General features: G+C 51.2%; 6 protein-coding genes and 2 non-coding genes across 8 annotated transcripts; 5 read left to right on the top strand and 3 right to left on the bottom strand.

Annotated features, from left to right (window-relative positions):
* Positions 1–2,882: 2,882 nt before the first annotated feature.
* On the bottom strand, positions 2,883–2,996 carry LDX57_005110. The gene has a single exon. It is a non-coding gene; the product is annotated as a tRNA-Leu (tRNA).
* Positions 2,997–4,126: 1,130 nt separating this feature from the next.
* LDX57_005109 lies at positions 4,127–4,228 on the bottom strand. The gene has a single exon. It is a non-coding gene; the product is annotated as a tRNA-Arg (tRNA).
* A 240-nt stretch (positions 4,229–4,468) lies between these two features.
* Positions 4,469–5,956, top strand: LDX57_005108 (alpha-ketoacid dehydrogenase kinase family protein; the record flags this gene model as incomplete). Its single annotated transcript, XM_046086789.1, has 2 exons — positions 4,469–4,695; positions 4,753–5,956. 2 exons carry the CDS (start codon positions 4,469–4,471, stop codon positions 5,954–5,956), a joined length of 1,431 nt encoding a protein of 476 aa, XP_045942754.1.
* Positions 5,957–6,205: 249 nt separating this feature from the next.
* On the bottom strand, positions 6,206–8,424 carry LDX57_005107 (IQ calmodulin-binding motif protein; the record flags this gene model as incomplete). Its single annotated transcript, XM_046086788.1, has 5 exons — positions 6,206–6,480; positions 6,549–6,941; positions 7,005–7,136; positions 7,184–7,991; positions 8,062–8,424. The coding sequence occupies 5 exons, from the start codon at positions 8,422–8,424 to the stop codon at positions 6,206–6,208; spliced, it is 1,971 nt and encodes a 656-aa protein (XP_045942753.1).
* A 316-nt stretch (positions 8,425–8,740) lies between these two features.
* LDX57_005106 (putative thiamine pyrophosphate enzyme) lies at positions 8,741–11,452 on the top strand. Its single transcript, XM_046086787.1, has 4 exons — positions 8,741–9,112; positions 9,178–9,220; positions 9,278–9,400; positions 9,476–11,452. Coding segments are annotated over exons 1-4 (1,797 nt in total). The 5' UTR covers positions 8,741–9,110; the 3' UTR covers positions 11,105–11,452.
* Positions 11,453–12,317: 865 nt separating this feature from the next.
* LDX57_005105 (amidohydrolase family protein) lies at positions 12,318–13,379 on the top strand (the record flags this gene model as incomplete). The annotated part of the gene is made up of 1 exon (XM_046086786.1): positions 12,318–13,379. One exon carries the CDS (start codon positions 12,318–12,320, stop codon positions 13,377–13,379), a length of 1,062 nt encoding a protein of 353 aa, XP_045942751.1.
* A 712-nt stretch (positions 13,380–14,091) lies between these two features.
* Positions 14,092–16,012, top strand: ARO8_1 (aminotransferase-like domain-containing protein; the record flags this gene model as incomplete). The annotated part of the gene is made up of 7 exons (XM_046086785.1): positions 14,092–14,241; positions 14,314–14,350; positions 14,401–14,432; positions 14,495–14,705; positions 14,760–14,836; positions 14,884–15,708; positions 15,758–16,012. The coding sequence occupies 7 exons, from the start codon at positions 14,092–14,094 to the stop codon at positions 16,010–16,012; spliced, it is 1,587 nt and encodes a 528-aa protein (XP_045942750.1).
* Positions 16,013–16,475: 463 nt separating this feature from the next.
* On the top strand, positions 16,476–17,763 carry LDX57_005103 (D-isomer specific 2-hydroxyacid dehydrogenase family protein; the record flags this gene model as incomplete). The annotated part of the gene is made up of 4 exons (XM_046086784.1): positions 16,476–16,798; positions 16,870–16,922; positions 16,991–17,078; positions 17,169–17,763. The coding sequence occupies 4 exons, from the start codon at positions 16,476–16,478 to the stop codon at positions 17,761–17,763; spliced, it is 1,059 nt and encodes a 352-aa protein (XP_045942749.1).
* Positions 17,764–18,715: the final 952 nt, after the last annotated feature.

Raw genomic sequence — 18,715 nt, 5'->3', positions numbered from 1 at the left:
ACCCGAATCTTTCTATTCCGGGAAGGCAGTAAAGTTAATCTTGTCGCTTCAAGCTCACCCCTTTCGTCTGCAACGAGTGCTTCGTCCAGTGCGCTACCAGTGTCCAACTCGTCATTGCTCTCTAAATCTTTGTGATCAACCCGAGCTGAAGAAACGGCTTGGGCCTCCCTGCGCCATTCCTCCTGCATGTCCTCGTAAAGATCCCTCATCTCTCGGATCTGCTCAGCGGAAAAGACATTTGAACCTTTTTGTCCCTCCTTACTCGACGGTATTTTGGGAGTATGCATAGCTACACCCTTGGGTCTTCGAGGCAAACCACTCCAAAGTAGAAGAATGAGACTTCACAAACGACCCTCCATTGGCCATAAGACGATTAAGGGCAGATTCTGTCCGAAAGCCTTTGCGATTCAGCCAGGCATGAATATTACCATTAACAGAGTCTGTAGTGATTATCTATTTGTTTCGTCCGTCTCGTTTATCGATGTAGAGTCTGGTTGTTTATAAACCCAGATATAATCGCCAATAGAATGTAACATTCTGGGTGCTCTCGAACTCTACCACAACCGTACTAAATCTAAAAATCTCGCACCATTAAATCATTTGCTTTCCAGCATTAGCCTATAACATAAATAGCGGCCTTAATGCATAGATATAGACCCGCTTTATATAAGCTTCATCAATCTCACCATAGCTTTAATGATAATTGCCTAAAAATCAAGCTGTATCTGGCAATCTCGACCTAGACGTTGTATTATCTCAGCATTATTAAAATGATAATCCGTAGGTTGCTTGTTTAGATAAGATCCTTATTAGCTTTATCTAAAATATCAACTTCATCTGGCCTTATATGCCAGAAGGAAAGACATATTAACAGCTTAATAGTTTCTTGGATAAATATAAAAGGCCAAACCAGCGAGCTTTACTCGAAAAATCCACTTTCCTTATACCCCAAGGGACTACGCATCAGACTACCAGATTCTCTACTGCCAGCGGTTGATTTTCATAAGAATAGTTATGCTAATATAAAATTATTCCAACTTTAACCCCAAGAATACCTCGAGGCTCAACAATCTTCCGGGGCTCTGTAGTAGCATATTAAACTGTATGCAAGCAGGACTTCATATTAAATGGTTTTGCGAGTAAATCTATTATATCTAAGGGCTGTACTGTCGAGATCTCAAAGTTTGCACTTGTAGCTGCTGCCAAGATTCCTAGATATTCATGGCGCGTGAGACGCTTGCATGTCGGGTTGGGTAAGGACTGATCTTCTAATCGTTCTTTCGATCGGCGTTGTGGCCATTCCCTGATATCCTTGTGTGGCGAGTTTTCCAATTGAAGAGAGTCGGTGTATCTAGCATAAGGACTGAGTGGGAGTCCTTGAAGAAGGGGCGGAACAACATTTAGACCAGTATCGCGCGATCAACTTCATCAAACTTTGGCAAAGATCATGTCAATGAACATATCTCTATGGTGTTTGCCGATATCCTTGAAATGTTTATGGCCAGGTGTTTTCAGTCGCTTGCACCAGGGATTCTTGAAGAGCACTTTGGTAAAGCAGAATACTCTGGCACCCGTCTCCTTGAACTACTACATAATAATGCAGCGTTTTATCGTCTTTCTTCATAACAGCTGTGAGGTGCTGTAGGATCCGATGCTTGGGGTTTTCTGATTGTCCAACATACGCACGCCAGTAGCCTGCGTCCCGATCATCGGTAATGAAGCCTAGGTAGCCTTTGTTTCGCTCCCATACCTCAGTTACGGCCTGCTTCTCGCGGACGTTCTGTGTTACGCACTGGTCCGTTGGCTTTACCAACTGCGCTACATACCAAAAGGCTCAATGAATGACCAAGGGGGTCATTCAGTCAACGTACTATATAGTAAGCTCACAGTCAGCGGTCTCCTTGGAGGACCCTGACATTCTGCAGCCTACACGGAATTAGTATAAATCATGTAACGTAAACATGAAGAACCTAATAAAGAAACTTCCTTACTTACATTGCTGTAGTCACAAACCGTATTCTCGAATTGTCTTACTGCGGGATGGATAGCTGTTGTTAAGAGTTCCACGCTACTGTCTATTCCTCCTATAGCCGAAATTGATTCTTTATATGGTATATGTCTCAAATCTGGTCTGTTTACTTCTGTGATGGCTTTGAGAAGCCGAGTCAAAGTCTCTTGGATTGGTGGAAATCTGACTTTGGGGCAGACAGTAAACGAATCCTGTAGGAAGAAAAGAAAGCTTGTTAGTTATATTGTCTGGTATAAGATAATGATTTATTGTAGATACCGTAAACCTACTAAAGCTGATGTACCAAGGCTTCTTTCTTCGGTTGCGGTAGAATGCAACTGGCTCGGGAAAGGTTGCTGAAAATTTCTTGATCTTGCTGGTTTGGGTCCTCGTGGTTCTGATGACAGTTGCTGTAAAGGTCTGTTCCATTTGGTTTGTGGACAGTGAAGATCGTGCCCTTTCTTGTGGCAGTGTGAACACTCTGGGCACGTTGTACAGTCTTGAATAGTATGTCCTTTTTCAGTATTTGCAGGGGAGATCTGGGCAGGATGACCGATTATGACCCTCCTGGCCAATTCCGTGGCAGAATGGTCCTTGTGGATTATACATCTTTGCCGATCGGTGAGATGATGGGATAGGTAAGGGGTCCTGTGGACTGGTGAGTGAGTACTCCGTAAACAGGGGGCTGTCCAGGTTGTGACGGGCTACAAAAGAGCTGAATAAGGCAATTTTGTTTATGACTCGTAGTCAAGCAATTTTCCCATGGAGAAGGAAAGGAACTACCTAACAGGGGAATCTGGGGCCCTTGTATGCTAACGGGGCCTGGCTAGATAGAGAGATAAAGTGAGAGAGGAATTGGCAAAAAGAATAATAATGACAAGAGTGGGACTCGAACCCACGCCTCTTTCGAGACTCGAAAGCTCCCATTTTTAGGGAAGAATACTAAGATTCTTGAGTCGAGCGCCTTAGACCACTCGGCCATCTTGCCCTTGCTGTTGTTCAATCGCAACTGAAGGGTTACATAGAATATAGATTGATATATCTCCAAGGGATGCGTAATTTCAGCAAAGCTCCCGATTGTGAGCTTTCTCCCGAGCGGCTTCTTTGCTTCAACATTATGGATAGAAACTCGATGACTTAATTCTCTCGGGATATTACTACCATGTTACGACTGGCTTGGAGAATCGGCTCTGCTATCACCCCACTTCCCTGTGGCTTTGCGTGGCCGTGTCTATGTATCCAGGAGGGGTTACATGCACCCTGCAAATCTGCACTGGCTTAACTTCCTGGTGAAACCCCTACTGGAGGCTTACTGACGTTTCCTACGGGGAATGATGTGATATGGAGGTGGCGGCAAAAATAATAGCGGAGAATGGCCTCATCAGCAGTGTGTAGTCTGGTGACCACAACCAACTTCCCACTGATGTGATGGGAAAGAGATACGACCCAATAGGTTGGGATAAGGATCTTGCAAGTTCATGCATCGCCTCGAGAAGCATTCACTGATGGGTAGAAAACAAAGAACGAGTGCGTCATCGTTGGCTTCGCTTCGAAATCCAACTAGGCACTGATAAAGTAGTCCCTGTTTTAGGTAGTACGTAATTAGCACCCTATTCTCAGCACAGCCAACACCAACCAGGTTCTCTTTCTTCTCTTTCTCTTGTTTCTCTAGAAGAAGTAACAGTTTTTCTTTTTACGGACAGAATTTTGCTGAACGCAAATAAACACCAACTAACTACCTACAGAAATATATAGAGCTATTATGAAGAAAGACAGTTCAGGAAACACAACCTAGCTGAAGATGCCCTTATTCTGGCACAGCATGATCTAGCTTACCAGTTCATTAACTCGTGATAGGAGAAGCATGTAGATAGATAATATTCGGTCTCGCGATATTGTCAACAACAGCAGCAAACAAGACCTGGTAATCCTATCCAAGAATGACGTGCAGAGAGGACTGAAGGCTCGCTCCTTGCAAAAAAAGCTGTGCTGCGAACAGAAGGCAGGTATAGAACAGTGGACCATACAAAGACTATGGATGATGATTGAGACAGTGATTCATCAGTCCTTCAAAAAGAGTATGTACGAGGGATATGTGTCCGAAAAAAACAAAAAGGATGACCGCGACGGGACTCGAACCCGCAACCTTTGGTAAGCTTCCGAATTGCCAGGTAAACCTGACCACCGAAAACCAACGCGCTACCATTGCGCCACCCGGCCGTGATTAGTAAGAGCTATTGATTCAACATGTTATATGACGACTGCACACCGATGGTTTTTGAGAAGAACCCGAGGCTTCAGCGCATGTGGCGCCATGTCTGCCTATCCAGTACTAGCGTACACGTGAACATTCTGCATCCTGTTTCGGTAAGAAGCTCTTCGGCCCTTCGGAGCAGACCATCTTCTAGCAATTCCTATTCCAATGACTCTGCTGGCGGCGCAGAATGGCCAGTATTAATTATGGCTATACACAGGGCTCTCGCGCTGTCTGCGAGGCGCAGCCTCCGACATAAGGGCCCTTGTCTGTTGACATCACCCCATGCTGAAACACGACGATTCTCTTCATCACCGCTCTCCGACATCGCACGGGTTGCTCACCAAGAGTCTTTTGCTTATGGTGCAAACGATGAAGTCGCACGTCTCGCAGCCAGTCGTCGCCGACCGCTGACTCTGGCAGACCTGCTGAAGTGAGTCTACCGTAGGCTAGTCTGCTCACTACAATTTTGCTAACTCTGCATACCTAGACATGGTCGCCCGCCTTTATCCAAGGAAGCACTTCTCGCCTCCGCAAACTACACCCTTTCCCTCCTCCCCGCACGACTCGCCTCTCGAATTGAAGCCCTTCGGAACCTTTCCTTCATTGTCGTCTCGAATCCACACATCTCCAAAATCTACAACAACTATCTCCACTCGCTTTCCACTCTCCTGCCTTACCAGCAGCGACAGGTCACGACCCTCGAAGAAGAAAACCAGTTCGCCGAGGTGTTGGCCGATCTGGTGCACACGCACACCAACACGATCCCCATCCTAGCGCGCGGCTTTCTCGAGTGTCGCCGATACATCGACCCCACGGAAGTGACTCGCTTCCTGGATACCCACCTACGGGCGAGAATTGGCACTCGGCTCATCGCAGAGCAGCATCTTGCCCTTCATTTTGCGTCTCAGCCAGTCAGCGACGTGGACACTGGCAACCAACCGGCGCCCCAAAGCACAACTCCCTCGAATTACATCGGCGTCATTGACACGGCGTTGCAGCCCGCCCGCATCGTCAAACTCTGCGAGGACTTCGTCGGGGAGATCTGCGAGCTGAAATACGGCGTCCGTCCCCGCCTCCAGATCGGCGGCCAGCCCGACGCTACCTTCGCCCATGTCCCCGTCCACATAGAATACATCATCACCGAGCTCCTCAAGAACGCCTTCCGCGCCGTAATTGAAGCTGGTAACGAGCGCGACCCGATCGAGGTCACGATCGTCGCAGCCCCCGACGTCCCCCGTACGCATGGGCGCGGTGACTCTCCCTCCCCCACCCCCGATGGCTCCTCCACGACGCAATCGGACTCCGACGTCGGCTTCCAGATGGACACGGTGGTCGGCACCGCGGACGCCAACGAATCGATCAAAGTATCCGCGCCGTCGTCGCAGAGCATTACGATCCGGATCCGCGATCGCGGCCACGGCATCCCGCCCGAAGTCCTGCCAAACATCTGGTCGTACAGCTTCACCACCTTTTCGGACCTCGACCTGCAGGGCTCCGAGAACGGGAACATGGATGCCTTCAATGCCATTTCGAACAATAGCGGTCAGCTGAGCAGCATCGCCGGTCTAGGGTACGGGTTGCCGTTGAGCAGAGCCTACGCGGAGTACTTTGGGGGCAGTATTGCGGTTCAGAGTCTCTGGGGTTGGGGTACCGATGTGTATCTGACTCTCCAGGGTGTTGGAAAGGTTTGATTGATTGGTTTGTATTGACTTTCAGGGTATATACCTTGAGATGATACCCTTAGTATCTATACTCACCTAAGTAGCTGGTGCTAGCTACTTACTTCATGCCGAGAAGTTCTAGAAAAAAGCAATCCACTGCAATGATTACATTAATGCTCAAACCTAACCTATCAAGTTCGAACGCTCACATATTCAATTTTTATTTCACCCAGTAACATAAACAAACAATACTACCTCCCTACCAAAGCAACCTATGACCTAAAACCCCCCAGCCCCCCTAACCCTCTGCACAGCGCCCAGAACCCCCTTCGCCCAGCTAAAATGCCCCGGGTTCACACCGATCGACCCCTCGGCCATTTCCCCGGTGACGGGATCATGCCAGCATCCGTCGTCCGGGCTGACGAGCCCGTACTTGGCCGTGTTCTGGTTCCGGTTGATGGTTTCCAGCCACGTGCGACAGACTAGTGGTGAGTCGAGCAGGACATTGACTTCTTGGCTGTGGTAGAAGGATTGGGTGTCGAGGTTTCCGTTTCCTGTAGGTAACGTTAGACATGGACTTGGTTTTTGGAAGGGAAGAGTTGAGGTAGAAGGGGGAACAGACCTTGAATAGCAACCTTCTCATCAATAATCATAAGTTTAATATGACAGCTCCGTTTCTTGAACTTATTATGAATAGGCTTCGTCTGGTCTTTCCCGACGTAGTTATAGATGCGAAGACGGGAACGTTCCTCCTTCGTCTCGAGAGCCGCGTATAACCGGTTCGAGATCATTTCGTTCGTGCCGTTCTGGAACGGCAGGAGTTGGCCGGCGTCGTTGTAGCCGAGACAGAGGTAGCAGGTGACGATGACACCGCGTTTGACGGCGTCGAGGAGGGGTTGGAGGAGGGGCTCGGCGTTCATGTTGGGGGTTTGGATGAAGATGCTCGATTGGGCGTTTTGGATGGCGGATAGGAAGGCGGAGTTTTGGGGGGTGTAGACGCTGGTGTGGCTCGGTCCTGGAGGTGGGTGGGGTGGGTTAGCTTGGGGGTCAAGTAGGAGGGATGGACTGTGTTGCTTACCTCCGAAGGGTTCACGGTTTACAAGGGCAATAGGGAATGGCTTGTGAGGTGGGAGAGGGACGTATGGTCGCATTGGGGGTTCGTGGTCAACATCCGAGGCATCGCCTGTGGTGTTTGGTTGCGTCGTTGTGTCTGACATGTCAGCGTGGGCTCGATGCCTGTGAGCGACAGGAACATACTAAGATGGCGAGTTACGGCTTGCGTTCTTGATTCGCCTTCCCGAGGTTCAACCATGCCGTTGACTCTCTGCGCCTCCTGCCCGACATCCACATCGTAGTGCGGATCGTCCTTCGTCAGCTCAGGGAGTATTCCACCCTGCTCGTCCGGGAACTTCGTATCGAAGCTCGGCATGGGCGCATCTGCTGCAGGGGAAGACAGCATTGGTAGAGGCGCATCGAAGGATTTCCCCCACGACACCAACGCCGTATCATAAATGGCATCCACAATCGGGCCCTCCATGCGGATCATCATCTCCAAGTTATCATTATCCTGGACGTTACTGCTCTGCAGCAGCGCCACGCGGCGGTCAATGACCATGAATTTCGCATGAAACGTGCCGAAGATCGGACGATGGTAGTTGATCACCTGCAGGTCGAGATTGGGAATTTCTTCCACCGGAGGGAACTTAACTTGCGAGCTCGTGTACTTCTTCTCGGGCACGTCGAGCCGGTTCTCGCAGACCTGGCGCGGATCACCTCGGTCGTAGATCACCTTCACGATGACTTTGGTGCCTCGCTCGCCTGCTCGCTTGGAGAGTTCTCGGAGGGAGTTGGTGACTAGCGTCGAGGCGTCGGAGTGGATCCAGAAGTTGGTTCCTAGAAAGACTTCCTTCTCGGCGCGCACAATGCAATTGGCCATGTGTCGACAGAGGTCGGGTAGGGGGGCCACAATGGTCAAAGGGACGATGCCGTGGCTGCCCATCAAGGGCGGAGAGACGACCCCGGAGTGTGGGTTCTTGTCTAGAGCGCATACTGCGTCGTGGTAGATCTGGCCAAACACGATGAGCAAATTGTATATACACCAATCCAGGCGAACCACGACAAGCCAATCAACGAACCTTCAGGAACAACTCGCTCGGTTGCGAGGCACCCCAATTCCCACACTCGGCTGCTCGTTGCAAGGCCTCTGCCTCGTCGGCGGCATCCTTCACCCCCGAGCCGGGGTTCTCGGAGTCGCGACTCTCGTACAAATTGTGAAATACCTTGGACGGGACCTGGGTCGGGTCGCGCGCAAGTTCGGAACTAACAGTCATATCGGCGTGGCAGAGTCGATAGACGCGGGCAGTGATCATGTCAGGGCGGGAATTGTTCGGACTGGGAGGCTGGCGGTAGATCCACCAGATCAGGGAGCTCAAGGTGGCCGAAAAGAGAGCGCCAGTAAGGTGGAACAGAGAATCCAGGGGCAGCAGAGGGAGAGCCATGGCCGCATTGAAGAATGGAAGGACCTAATAAATGCGGCCGGAGATGACGTAGGGCTGGTAGGGCTGAGGATGCGTGGACAATTGGTCAACCCTGGGTGGATCAGGGAGAGAAAGAAGCTTTTCTGGGTGGACTGATAGCTCGGAGCCATGCGATCTGGTCGTAGTTTCTTAGGGATCAATGGATTTGAGCAGGAGATCCCAGGAAAAGCAACTTCATGAATGACGACAAACCGGTTGTTGATGCCCCATCGACGTCATCGTCCTCGCAGGCACCAACATTCCTCGAGTCTCCAATCTTACCTGATCCACAGGGGAGCTCGGCTGGCTCAACCGACGGTCTAGATGACCTAGGCTAAACATCGGACGGTATGTGAACTATACAGAGTATGTACATACATCCAGAGATCCAGACTGAATCTGCGATGGCGGAATTGCGCCGGGAATCAAATCGCGGGGAAGTGCAGGAGAAAAGTGGACCGGCGGAATTGACGACCAACAATCGACTCGCCCTGGCTTCAACTGAGTTACTTCCTGCTGTTCAACTGACTTGCCGGGGTTTGCCATCGGTCTGTTCCCCGATCTGCTGTTATTAAGCTCGCCTTGGAGCTCGCCTTTATCTGCTCATTGTCTCTGCTCCCGTTGCTCATCCCCTCACATCCTTTCAGAGTCAGGGGTGAATTGCTATCATGTATGGCCCTCTGTCCGATTGACCTTATAATTCTACATGGTATTCTGACTGAATCTGGACTATAGGGTCTACACTGCATCATTTGCCTTTTTTGAGGCCCTCTGGGAGGTATGTTGTGGTGGAAAAGACATATACTTAGTACAGCAGTAGAGACTAACTGAACAGGCCGGCGTCTCCCATGTCTTCGTCAACCTGGGCTCCGATCACCCTTCCATCCTGGAAGCCATGGTCAAGGGTCAGAAGGAGAAGCCTGATGAGTTCCCCAAGATCATTACCTGCCCCAACGAGGTAAGGAGCATTCCCGAATGATCATGAATGTCGGATATCGTCGGTCTCGCTAACCCCGCATTTGCCCCTCTCCAGATGGTGGCGCTGTCGATGGCCGATGGTTACGCCCGCCTAACCGGCAAACCGCAATGTGTCATCGTCCACGTCGATGTCGGCACACAGGGACTGGGAGCGGCCGTACACAATGCCTCCTGTGGTCGAGCCCCCGTCCTGATCTTCGCCGGTCTCTCCCCCTTCACCATCGATGGGGAGATGCGCGGGTCCCGCACCGAATACATTCACTGGATCCAAGATGTCCCCGACCAGAAGCAGATCGTCTCCCAGTACTGTCGCTACTCGGCGGAAATCCGATCCGGCAAGAATGTCAAACAGATGGTCAACCGCGCCTTGCAGTTTGCGACCAGCGACCCCAAGGGCCCTGTCTATCTGGCCGGCGCTCGAGAGGTCATGGAGGAGGAGATCACGCCCTACCAGGTGAATCAGAATGTCTGGGGTGCCGTTGCGCCATCTGCCCTGCCCTCCGATGGAGTTGAGTTGATCGCGCGTGAGCTCGCCGCCGCTAAAGAGCCGTTGGTGATTGTGGGATACTCGGGTCGGGTCGCGCAGGGAGTCAAGGAGCTGGTCACCCTGGCCGACACGTTCAAGGGAATACGCGTCCTGGACACCGGTGGCAGCGACATGTGTTTCCCCGGAGACCACCCGGCGTCATTGGGTCTGCGGTTTGGCGTGCATGACGCCGTTAAGACGGCCGACTTCATCCTGGTCGCCGACTGCGATGTCCCCTGGATCCCCACGCAGTGTAAGCCCTCTGACTCGGCCAAGGTCATTCACGTTGACGTGGATCCTCTGAAACAACAAATCCCCGTCTTCTATCTCCCTTCCATGGCCACCTTCCGGGCCGAGTCTGCCACCGCGTTCAAGCAGATCAACGAATACGTTGCGTCCAACGCCTCGTTGCAGCAAACCATCAAGTCCGAGGAAAACAATGCCCTCGGCAAGCGTCGCGAAGAAGCATACAAGAAAGCCCGCCAGGCCGTGACCGACCTAGCCGTAGTACCCTCGGGCGGCGACGACGCTTCCCTGAACGCATCGTACTTCATGTCCGAGGTCCGCAAGGGCTGTCCCGCCGACACCATCTGGGCCATCGAATCCGTGACCCTCACCGGCATCGTCGCCGACCAGATTAATGCCACCCTGCCCAAGTCGTGGATCAACTGCGGCGGTGGAGGACTCGGCTGGTCCGGCGGAGGTGCCCTGGGCATCAAACTCGCCAGCGACGACCAACACGGCGGCAGAAACAAGGGCAAGTTCGTCTGCCAGGTCGTCGGTGACGGCACTTACCTCTTCTCCGTCCCAGGCTCGGTCTACTGGATCTCGCGCCGCTATAACATCCCCATCCTCACCATCGTGCTGAACAATAAGGGCTGGAACGCCCCGCGCCGGAGCATGCTCCTGGTGCATCCCGAGGGGGACGGTTCGCGCGCCACCAACGAGGAGCTGAATATCTCGTTCGCCCCAACTCCGGATTATCCGGGTATTGCAAAGGCCGCTTCCGGAGGCGAGATCTGGGCTGGTCGCGCAGGCACCGTGGCGCAGTTGGCGAAGCTGTTGCCGGAGGCCATTCGGACTGTGCAGAACGGAACTTCGGCGGTGTTGGAGGCCCAGCTGGACGGAACTGTGGGGAAGTATGTTGAGAAGAATTAGACCGCCAGACCTATATTTGGCCGATAGATGATACATGATCCGAAGAACTGAATATTACGTATAGTACAATGTGAACTGGGTTCCCTTCATGATGAACGCAACCATTCAGGACAATGTCGCGGGGAGACTAATGGTAAGGTGTCCATCTAGAGCCATAGAGATGATACTGGCTTTGAAGAGCCTGACCAAATCACTCTTACGACGAGTTAAGATATATTCCAAGTAAATATCTCGTAGCATTGAGGCCTAGATGAGGCAGCATCCGAAACCTGGTATGTATGACATCATCGTTGTCTGGATCCGAAATTTCGGATACCTTCATAGAAACTATCTATACGACTATCTTGATAGTTGGCTTCAGTCGCTTGATCATCACGATAGGTATTCCTATACCAATCCATCTATATCCTAGAGATTGAAGTAACTTGGAAGGCCTCTCGCTAATGATTTGTGATTATGAGAATGTCTCATCACTCAGTGTTGTTATTTCTTGGTATATGTCGGAGATCGTGCGGCAGTTCTTGAGTTAGAAAGGCTAGGTAGTTCTCTCAAAGAGTCTTACCCTCTTCAACGCGGTCCTGGTGATTACAACTCTTACTGAACCATTGACCAAGGTCCAAGATTCAGTCCAGAAATTTGATACAAGACGAAAAGCCACCAAGTTCATGTAATCGGATAGAAGAGCAACACGATACCATGCATCGGATACTCCCAACCCTCCCATCCAGGCAACTTGTCCGAAAGTCATGCGCCCTATATCCCATATCAAATCACTTGTACAACCAAGATGTGATCCACTACCCGAATGAACATCTTGATTTATCTTCATCCCTTGTGCTACATTCTTTCATTCCCTCACGTCTACCTGACATCATCGCGGTGGAGCGTGGATCCACCGGTAGCACAACGGCAGCACATCTCCCGGGTAGGTTATTCTGGCAGCCATCCGATCACTCAATTCGGTTCCGATTGCATTGAATGCTCGCTGAAATGGCGACAGACAGAAGCAGCCTCCAGGTAATCCCATCGGATATTGAACTCAAATCTCTGGATACCATTAACCAGTATGTTACCTGGACCACATACATACGTCATGGACTCCGAACAACTACTTATAAAAATAAAGATAATATCCTGTCTGCCATTCTAGTATACAACATCATTCACTCAATTGGATACCAGTATTCAGAGAGAAGAAAACCACTCAGTCACCATGCTCGGCAAAATCTCCCTCGAAGAAGCCTACGAAATCCCCTCCAAGGCCGACCAAAGCCGCGACCAAGCAGCCCTCTACATCGCACCCCCGGATCTCGACCGCTACCTCCGCCAAATCAAGTCCCTGACCGACGAGCGCCTCCAGGTCTCCGACGCCCACGGCATCGGGTACACCATCGTGTCCCTCACGGTCCCGGGCATCCAAGGCATCACGGACCCCCAGACAGCTGAACACCACGCCACCGAAGTCAACAATTACGTCGCCCATGAGATCAAGGATCACCGTCATAAGCTCGGCGCCTTCGCCGCGCTCTCCATGCACGATCCGGAGCAAGCTGGTCGTGAACTTCGTCGCTGCGTCCAGGATCTCGGTTTTCACGGCGCCTTGTTAAATGATGTACAACACGCCGGTCCAGATGGCGAGACTTACCTCTTCTACGATCAGCCCGCCTACGATGCCTTCTGGGCCGTTGCTGTCGAGCTGGACGTGCCTGTCTACATCCATCCCGCCGCGCCGCAAGGCGAGTACTACCGGCAGCAGTACGCGGGGCGGAAATACCTCGTCGGACCGCCGTTGAGTTTCGCCAACGGCGTCTCGCTACACCTTTTGGGTCTCATCACGAACGGGGTCTTTGATCGGTTCCCCACTCTCAAGGTCATCGTGGGCCATCTGGGCGAACACATCCCGTTCGACTTCTGGCGGATCAACCACTGGCTCGAGGACGTGGAACGGCCGCTCGCGACCAAGGCCGGCGACGCGATGAGCAAGCGCGACATTTACTATTACTTCAAGAACAATATCTGGGTGACGACAAGCGGGCACTTCTCGACGCCGACGCTGAAGTACGTGTGTGATTATCTAGGACCCGAGCGCATCCTGTTCAGTGTGGATTATCCGTACGAGACGATTGAAAACGGTTGTGGCTGGTGGGATGGCGAGAAGGATGAGATTCAGAAGGCGTTGGGAGGGAAGGACGCGTATCGGTTGGTTGGGAGGGATAATTCGAAGAAGTTGTTTCGGTTGAGCGGGTTCCAAGATGAGGATGCCCCGGTGGAGTGAGCTGCTCAGAGCTAGAAGGAGTGTTAATGAAGCCATTGGATATTTTGCTCTCAGTAGAGTCTTATCGATAAGCCGATAAGCCCTGGCCGATGCCGGCGATAGCCTTATCTATGCGCGGGGTGCGAGTAGTTACTAGGTGGTACTCAGTCGGGGAAGTAAGAACTAGGAGGGATTCCTTGCATAGAACTGAACCAGTGGAAGCTATCGCTGCTTATCCCTTAGAACCATGTCTAGAGCATCAGCCACCCTGCGTCAATGCACCATAATCGGATAGAACGGGAGCTGCCAGCTGGATTTGTCACCCCGCGCGCCCTGTGAATGACCAAAGCCGCGTCTAGCAGTCCGTACCGCGATTTCCATGCTGCAATTAGATAACGAAAACTCGGTGAGAAGCTCTCCTGCCAATTGGCAAGTCTGTTTGCAGGAGTCGTGGCGGGATACAATCCACAGGGCGCATGGCGTTACTGATACGTGGTGGCCACTCGGCGGAACCGATCCGCGGAGCGACACTAAGGGAGTCTCTAGCGGAGAAAAAAGGTTGGCTGTGTGGGTTTCTCTCCTTCTTTAACCACCTCTACAGCCACTTCCTGCCATTCTTACTAGATCTCGATCTTTGTTTACTTTGACCTCGTGGTACCGGTTTCCCCACGTTAACATTTTCACTTCTACCCTCCAATTCAAACATCCAAGCCCTACCGGTAATCTCTCGAAAATGCCCCCCGCCGCCGTGGACGGTACGAACGGTTCGGCTCCTGCTTCTGGGCCGTTGACTGTCGAAGCTATCCCTGCCTTGAGAGCCAACAGCGCGCCGATTCCCAAAGGCGTTGCGCCTGCCACCAACAGTGATTTCTTCAAGAGCCCGGTAAGTTGGAAATTGCCCCTCCCGATGATCGCAGACAACCCTGTTGCTAATATTTGTTTGTTTGTTTTCTAGGCCTGCTATACCAAACCGAAAGCGAAGCGATTTGATCGTATGTCAATCCATGATATTGTCCGGACCATGTGTTAATTGGTGCATTAGATGTGTTCTCGCTCGAGTCGAGGTCGCGCAAGGTTGGTGTTGGGTATAACCGGGTTCGGGATAAACAGAGGCTAATCCGGGTTGCTGCGGTTAGGAGTCCACCTTGAAGGGTGCTGCGAAGTATCTCAAGAATCCAGGCCTCATTTCTTTGGGTGGCGGTTTGCCGTCCCCGGAATACTTCCCCTTCGAGGAACTCAGCGTCAAGGTCCCCACGCCGCCGGGATTCTCTCCGGAAGAGACTCGCGAAACGGGTGCCGTGCTGCGCGCCGGAAAGAGCGACATTCGCGATGGAAAGAGCTTGTACGGTAAGGTTTGACGAGGCTATCTGTCTTGATTGAAAATATGTTAATGCCCGCCAGATCTGGAGATTGCTCTAAACTACGGTCAGGCTACTGGGTCGCCCCAGCTGCTCAGATTCGTCACAGAGCACACTGAGGTATGGTGCGCAACCCGCCTGCGTTGACCGTAACTAACAACTTCAAGCTTATTCACAACCCCCCATATGCCGATTGGCAATGCTGCTTGACTGCAGGCAGCACGTATGCGTGGGACACTACGCTTCGAATGCTCTGCGAAAGAGGCGACTATATTATGATGGAGGAATATACTTTCTCGAGTGCCCAAGAAACCGCCACTCCGCAAGGTGTCAAGGTGCAGCCGATCAAGATGGACGAGCAAGGTCTGCTCCCGGAATCCATGGATGAAGTCCTGAGTAACTGGGATGAGGCCGCTCGGGGCGCCCGCAAGCCCTTCGTGCTGTATACAATTCCGACTGGGCAAAACCCTACTGGTGCTACCCAGCAGGTGGAGAGGCGTAAGGCAGTCTACAAGGTCGCTCAAAAGCACGATGTCATTATCGTGGAAGACGAGCCCTACTATTTCTTGCAGATGCAGCCGTACGCGGGCGCTGACGCCGAGCCCGTTCCTCCGCCCGCCAACCACGACGAGTTCATCAAGTCACTTATTCCTTCGTACTTGAGTCTGGATGTTGACGGTCGTGTGATTCGTCTCGAGTCTTTCTCGAAGGTCCTTTCACCCGGTTCTCGTGTTGGTTGGATTGTCGGATCTCAGCAAGTCGTTGAGCGATTCATCCGCAACTGCGAGACCTCTTCTCAGAACCCCAGTGGTATCTCTCAACTCGTCTTCTTCAAGCTTCTTGAAGAGCAATGGGGTCATGCGGGATACCTCGACTGGTTGATCAATCTGCGCATGCAGTACACCGGCCGCAGGGACACTCTTGTCCACGCTTGCGAGAAGTACCTGCCGCGGGAGATCGCCAGCTGGAACGCCCCAGCAGCCGGCATGTTTGTAAGTTGAACCATCTAACACCACTGGAGAAACAATCTGACAGAAGCAGCATTGGATGAAAATCGACTGGGAGAAGCACCCCGGCCTGTCTTCTGGAAAGACCCGCCAGGCCATCGAAGAAGACATCTTCCACGCAGCCATCGACAACGGGGTTCTCGTGTCGCGTGGTAGCTGGTTCAAGGCCGACGGCAAAAGCGAGGGCGACATGTTCTTCCGTGCTACTTTTGCGGCCGCCAGCGCGGATAACGTCGGCGAGGCGATTGCACGGTTCGGAAAGACCTTGCGCGCGCAGTTTGGTATCTAATCGTCGCGGGTTATATAGATCTATAATATTGCATTTATGACATAGACATACTTATACTGTTTTTTGTCTACGAGCGTTATGACTTTTATTTTGGTGAGAGCTTTCGGGGTCTTTATCTATAACTAGCTTATTGACTATCGTCAATAAATTCAGAAAAGAGCTAGGTAAACCAAAGATAGGGAAGTACTGGTGCAATTATGAAAATGGTAGCTTGAGTAAATCCAGGTAGCAAATAACTAGATCAGCTAACTTAGTAATGCATAATTTGAACGGACCTTCACGATTGTGACTCGGCCCTATGTCCAATACTGTCAAGTGTCAACATGACGCCAAGAGCGACCGGAGTTGTTGGGCCGAGTTCAGGCCCTCTCATGACTTATTAAAGCACACATACCCAGAGACCCTGTCATTCAATCGACTGTTTCCCACCGTTTGGTCTGACACTCAGTAAAATCAATTCAACATGACCACACAAGACATCCTCCTCATCTTAATGCCCTGGACACCCGACCCCTCCTGGGTATCCAGTCTAGAGCACATCAGCCCAGGGATCCAAGTACACAGCTACAAGACCGACCCTGGGGCCACTGAGGTCCCGGACGAGATACCAACTGAAATTTGGAGCAAGGTGACGGTCCTTTTCACATGGAAGGCCTTTCCGACAAAAGAACTCGCCCCGAAGCTGCAGTACGTCCAGCTGCTGACTGCGGGATGTAATCATCTCTTTGGAGTTCCGTTGTTCGAGGAAACGGATCTTGCGTTTTGTACTTCGAATGGGGTACATCCGTGAGTGAATCATCTGTTGTTGTTGATTCATGGTGTTTTTTTGTCGAATAGTGTTAGTAATGGGTATATAGGCCACAGATTGCCGAGTGGGTGTTTTCGACGTTTTTGGCCTTTCAGCATCATCGTAAGAAGCGCCGAGTTTTATCTAATTGAACCCACTGGGATAATGCAATGCTGAACTTGTTCTCGAAGTTCCGGAGCACTTGGAGAATCAGAAACTAGGTAAATGGGTCGATCCTTTATCGGATGAGGATACTGAAGATGCGGTCGGATTGAGAGTGTGAGTATTCATGTCTTTGTTCTATGGCCCCTCCCCTTTTCTGTATTCAAGCTAGACGCTTAGACTTTTAACCTGACCGACCGTCTGTAGTGGAATCCTCGGCTACGGCTGCATTGGCCGACAATGCGCCCGAGTCGCGAAGGCATTCGGCATGGACGTATACGCCTACACCCTGCACGAGCGAGCAACTCCCGAGTCTCGAAAGGACAACTCCTTCACCGAGCCTGGCCTTGGAGATCCCGAGGGAGAGTTTCCCTCGAAGTGGTTTCACGGCCCGGAACAGCTGAACAGTTTCCTCTCTTCCGACCTCGACTTGCTGATCATCCTGCTGCCATTGACGACGAAGACCAGGGGAATGATTTCGAAAGAGCAGTTCGCTTTGCTGAGCAAGAAGAAAGCGTTTGTTAGTAATGCAGGCAGAGGCGCGATTGTTAATACTGATGATCTTGTCGCCGCTCTTGATGAGGGGCTAATCAGAGGAGCTGCGCTTGATGTGACGGATCCTGAGCCATTACCGGCTGGTCATAAACTTTGGGGATACAGGAATGTTATCATTACTCCTCATTGTAGTGGCAATTCGAACCACTACAATGAGCGGGCCTGCAAGATCTTACGATCCAATCTTGAGAGGCGGTTCAAGGGCGAGGAGGTTGTCAATCGTGTTAGGAAGGAGCTAGGATATTAGACAAGGAAACATGAGGCATGAAAGGACAACTCAGAGGCCTTTTGCGCGGAGCAGTCTTTCAACCAAAATATGCTGGTGGCTTCAGGGGTGGATGCATGGAAAATAAAGGAGCGAATAGCCGCCTTCCCGAATGTAGTTTAGCGGTCATGGAAGCGGAATACGTGAAAACAATAAATCCGCCTGCGATCGGCAGTAACGTGATTAGCGATCTGGAACTTTAATGGGACGTTAATTTGACCCGGTGTGTGCTTGTTGTGATTCCCGTGGTCTGCGGGTGAAGTATCGTGAAGCCATCAGCCATTACTTTCCGGTAGAGTTCCCAGCCGACAAATTCATCATGTCAACTCACATTAACTAAGACTCTCATGATGGTATCCATTCACTTTTTGTCTCTATAATCTCCCCTCACCCTATCTTCGCATTGGTCGGCTCAACGCCGCAGGATTAGTACTTGCTAGGGCCCACTGAATACTTGATTTACTGGGATCAGCAAAAGCTTTGCCTGGTAAGTAGAGGTTTCAACCATTTATATTATACATGGCCATCTCTTGTTTTGTCTCATATGAACGGCTGTAAAGTCTGTGAAATAGCTTGGTTCATCTGTGCACCTGCTATTGGATTTACATCCCACGTGACTTAAAGCGATGCTGTAGACATTCATCACCTACACTTTTCGGGGTCAAATTATTTTCCTTATACTGTGATGGTACTTGGCCGAATGCCGAATCAAAGGCTAACAAATTCCTAGATTGTTTCTGACATCTGTTGTCTGGTTCGCTGCCTGTAAGGCGCTTATATCGACTACCTACCGTCACTACACCAAGTTCCTACATCTCAACGTGAATCTCATCACTAGCCTGGTGCTGACAATACCATCACTGTGTTGTGTCTCTGTTTACTGTTACTCAATTCACGGCTCACTCTGTGATCGCCGAACCTCGGCTATCTGAAC

This window comes from Aspergillus melleus, assembly GCF_016097325.1.
Source record: "Aspergillus melleus strain CBS 546.65 chromosome Unknown contig3, whole genome shotgun sequence".
Lineage (NCBI taxonomy): Eukaryota > Fungi > Ascomycota > Eurotiomycetes > Eurotiales > Aspergillaceae > Aspergillus > Aspergillus melleus.
Note: the sequence above shows the minus strand (reverse complement) of the source record. Positions and strands in the feature narration are given on the sequence as shown.